The sequence below is a fragment of the Hibiscus syriacus genome, unplaced genomic scaffold (genome assembly GCF_006381635.1).
Source record: "Hibiscus syriacus cultivar Baekdansim isolate YM2019G1 unplaced genomic scaffold, ASM638163v2 tig00110388_pilon, whole genome shotgun sequence".
NCBI classification, from domain to species: Eukaryota; Viridiplantae; Streptophyta; class Magnoliopsida; order Malvales; family Malvaceae; genus Hibiscus; species Hibiscus syriacus.
The window spans coordinates 1,710,733-1,715,355 of record NW_024062718.1 but is presented as its reverse complement, the minus strand read 5'-3'; the positions used below and the strand labels follow the sequence as shown (position 1 = coordinate 1,715,355).

At 31.6% G+C, this 4,623-nt stretch overlaps 1 protein-coding gene across 1 annotated transcript; it reads left to right on the top strand.

The window, feature by feature from the left end:
* Window positions 1-429: 429 nt before the first annotated feature.
* Window positions 430-1,324, top strand: LOC120122900 (zinc finger protein 6-like). The gene has a single exon (XM_039141944.1). The coding sequence runs from the start codon at window positions 636-638 to the stop codon at window positions 1,236-1,238; it is 603 nt and encodes a 200-aa protein (XP_038997875.1). The 5' UTR covers window positions 430-635; the 3' UTR covers window positions 1,239-1,324.
* The last annotated feature ends 3,299 nt before the right edge of the window (window positions 1,325-4,623 follow it).

Sequence of the window (4,623 nt, the reverse complement as noted above, 5' to 3'; positions counted from 1 at the left end):
ATAGTGATTACACGTGCAACATGGAGTTTTTCATGTGAGAGACGACAATTCTTTTTAATAATATTAAATAATTACGAGATAATATAGGTTAAGAATTCTTCTTAATTTATTAATAATGTACGTACATCTTACAGAAATAATTGTTTGGATTCGGATACTCTAAAGAGAACAACATTATCTTCTATTATTAAAAACTTTTAATGGGTTCGAGGAATGATAATTAAAGTCTTGATATCCGAACATTTTTCATGAATAAATCTTGTTTTGCTTTAGTTGTTGATTGCTAATATTTGTTCATGATTTTCTTAATTACTTAATCACGTACACGTTTTATATACTCTAATATTTTTAAGAAGAATAATATTTTCTTTTATCATGAAATAATTTAATGTAGCAGAGAACCACGGTTAAAGTGTTGATCTCCTAACATTTTTCATGGCCAAATCTTGCTTTGCTTTAGCTATTTCTTGAGGATTATTTTCACAACCAACCCTCTCCTTTTTCTTGCCCATCTTCACTCCTTCTCGAGTAAACTTCTCTTATATAGTTTTAGCTCATGAAACCCACCTTCCGATCTATCATTTGCGTTAATACACAATTTACCTTATAAGTTTCTTTCCCTTCTTTTTTGGGGTATGACTGATCTTGATTTCCACCCGAAACCCTTGAAGCTCTTCGGCTTCAACATCGTCGAAAGCGCGGCCGCAGATGATTCGACCAAGCCTCCGGAGGGGTCGACTGAACTCGAAACGGATGGCCGTAAATACGAGTGCCAGTACTGTTTCCGGGAGTTTGCTAACTCTCAAGCCCTAGGAGGTCACCAAAATGCTCACAAGAAGGAAAGGCAGCTACTAAAGCGTGCTCAAATGCAAGCTGCTACTCGGAATTCCATGATATCGGCTTTTACACGCTCGCCACACCTCTTCGCCATGGTACCATCAGCTGCTGCACCGCCGCAGTATCAATCTTCATTTTCCATGTCACAAGGAGGAGGAGGAGCCCCGTTGCGTTTGTTGCATGGTGGTACGTACCTTTGTGGGTCTGCTTCTGCGCAAGGACCGCGTTTATATAGGGGAGAAGGAAGGGAGACCATGGCCGCTGCTTTTTCCGGTGACGTGCGGGATTATACAGGAGTTTTTCCGGTGGTCAGTCGGTTCGGAGAAAATGAAGGTGGGCCTAAGATTGATAATGGATTAGGTATTGATTTACAGCTTAGTCTTGGATCGTCTGTGCCGTGATATAAAACAAATTGATGGACTTCATCAAGCTTAAGTTTATGAATTGAAGTTGTTGGGGTTGAAAAATGTAATATAATCTCCCTGAGTGAGGCAATTATGTATATTGATTTTCTGTTAATTTTGAAATATTAATTACATAACTCTCTTAAAAAAAGATAAATAATATAAAACTTTCATGAGAGTTCAAGGTCCTCAACATAATTTTGAGTATAGAAAAAATTAAATAATTTAAATATGATTAAAAGAAAATCACAAACATAGTACAAACATAATGAATATAGACTAAAATCTATATACTATAATATTGATATGTCAAGATTTATATAAATGAATTTCAGAAATATAAATATGATTTGAATAAAAAGATTCGAATATTTTTTCTAAATGAAAACATTTGAAATAGTAAGTATTAACGACATGCATAACACCTTACATATGAATCCACATATATTTTAAGTTAATTTTTATATTTATATTTTTTTTTATTAATGTGACTTATGAGACAAATACATTTTTATTTGTATGAAATACACCTGAACTTTTATGTCAAAATCAATATTATGATTCTCTTGTCATTATCAACATTTTAGTTTAAAAAAGTAATTCGACTTTTTTCGAATTTAATTAATATATATTAAAAAGTAAATTTATTATTACACCTAAATAATGTTGTACAAAAAAAAGATAAACATCAAGGACAAACTTTTAAAAAAAATGAATAATCCTTTTGCAAGGGCCCTTGAAAATGAAATAGTCCCGTAAAAGGTTTGTAGTGTGGATGGGTCCTTTTTCCAAATATTTTGGGGATTAAATTTGAGCAAAAATAAGGCCCAAAGAGGTATGGGAAATGATACATTTATTAGTAATTTCTTCCTAATGATACAAATAAAATCTTAGGATAAAATTTAAATGCGAGTATATAGATCTGAAACTGAATTTAGTTATGGGGTGTGATGTGATCAAAGTGGAGACAGGGCATCATGGAAGCATATGTAATGGTACATCACATTATGCATTTGTAAGAGTGGACCACAATATAAGCTAATAATTATAGTACTAATAGCCAACTCATCGCTTCAGATTATCTGGATCCAAAGAATCGGTCAAGATATGATATATTAGTCATATCATTATAGAAACTTAATTTTTTTGCATTAAGTAAAAGGAAAAAACCAATCTGATTATGAATATATATAAATTCTGAAGCAAAATAAGAAGCATATGGATAAATAAAATGATGAGAGAAGGAGAGAAAAAGAAATAGCAATGAAATGAGTCGGTAAATATATAAATTTCTAGAGAATGTTAAAATTTAATTGTGTAGTTTATATTTTCCCAACATTTACGTCATGCCATCAGGAAGCAATGCTTGGATTGTTGTTGATACAAACACGAAGACAGGCGCCTGACAAGGCCAACCACGAACTTGCCGAGATAACATGCACTTGTTGGAGGAATACCCTCCAATTTTTGTCACTATTAATTTCATTAACTAGGTCAGTCGGTTGACACTCCTAAGTTTTAAATCATTATTAAAATCCTTGAAATTTATATTTGACAATTCCATAAGTAAATATTAACTATCATTTTATTATTATTTATATTTGATTCTTAAAATTTCATTATGGCGTAATACATGAAACTAAGAAGGCGAATAAAAATGTTAGCAGAGACATCATAATCAACGGCGGCAGTTAGCACCATGCATAATGCGAATGCATGGGTGGGGCTTAGGGTCGTTGATAGTGTACTTTTATGAGCTGTTTCTCGAGGCTCAAAACAACTCGGGTCCTGTTTTGAACTATTTGTAATTTTATAAACTCGATTTGACTTGAAAAAATTTAAATTCGAGTCGATTTATAAAATAAAACTCGAACAACTCACATTTTTTAGTGGATTGATTTTTAAGTTTGATTCTAGTCCCTCAATTCTGTAGGATATATATATATATATTACATATGAAAAAATATGAAGAAATATATAGTATTGTATATGGTTATAGAAAATAATTTAAATTAGAATCAAATAATATCATAATATTATAAATAATTATAATTAAATTTAAATAGAAACTCGAACAATTAAACTTGAAAAAAATTCAATAAAGTTTGAGTTATAAATAGGCCCCGTCAACTCCAATAACTCAAGATTTTTTTAATTCAATTTGACTCGATCGAACACTTACCCTCACTTCTTCGTACTCATGTTGTTTCCTTTCCATAATATATTTTTCATTCTCTCTATATATATACCCTAAGCTAAAACTAAAAAATATGCCCTTATAAAATTAAAGTATATTTCGTTACTTTGAACGATTAATATAATATCCGTAGAAATAATTCTTGAATATCCATAGAAATAGTAATTAGAATCCGTGAGCTATCATTAGCTCATCCGTTGAGTTTTATGAAATAAATTGTATCCATATTTGCTTCACGTTGAATTAGTTTGAAATCAATGAGTCATGCTCTGTACAGTAAATCAACAATGCAATAAACTAAGGAAAAGAAACTGGTAGGTGAAGCGGAAGTTATCAACCTGGAGAAGAATGTATACGAAGCCATTCTCTCATGCTTGTTCCAGGACGTCCTAAAATTCAGTTTGGATCACTTATGACACCCCTAATTTTTTTGTTGAATCCCACAATAAGATTACCTTCATGGTCGTGTAAAACTCCACATGCTGAACTGCTTCTTAATGTTGCGACCGCTCCATCAAAATCTAATCCACAGTGTATATTCGTTACTAAGATTAAAAAAATCTTAAATATATATTATTTTACAATCATCCTGAATTATTTTGGTCTAACATCCTAAATTTATAATATCTCAAAAGAAATGGAAAAAAATCGTAAATGTGTAATGTGGGTATATGAGCTTGAATCCGAACATGAAATGAAGAACCCAACAAGGTGGGAAGTTAGTGGCACAAGCACAATGGCTCCACTCCGTGATTAATAATTGAAGTGCGGCTGTAGCTGTACTTGTTTAGGTTTGTCTTGTAATCGATGCCATTCGCATTATTTCTTTTATTATTTATTTAGGGTTACACCAACGTTGGACTAGACCTAACTAAATACTCACGGACCACTTTCGGACAAGGTTGTTCTTACTCTAAATTAAGACTTTTACTTTAATTAAGGGTTAATATATGCTTAAAGTAAAAATAAATGTTTAAGCTTTATCTCAAAAAATGATTTAGTGCCTAAAGAAAATTTTATTGAAAATAAGTGTCTAAAGTTATTTAAGTGACACTTTTAGGTGCCTACCATTATATTTTTATATTTTAAAATTTTTAAATAAATTCTCAAAATTATCAGAAGATAACACGTGTCACTTAATGACCAAATTTAACGGCCGTTACTATCCAAGCACCTAAAAGTGCT

Excerpts from the sequence above, each read along its gene's own strand:
- LOC120122900 (XM_039141944.1), top strand. The coding sequence starts at position 636 with ATGACTGATCTTGATTTCCACCCGAAACCCTTGAAGCTCTTCGGCTTC.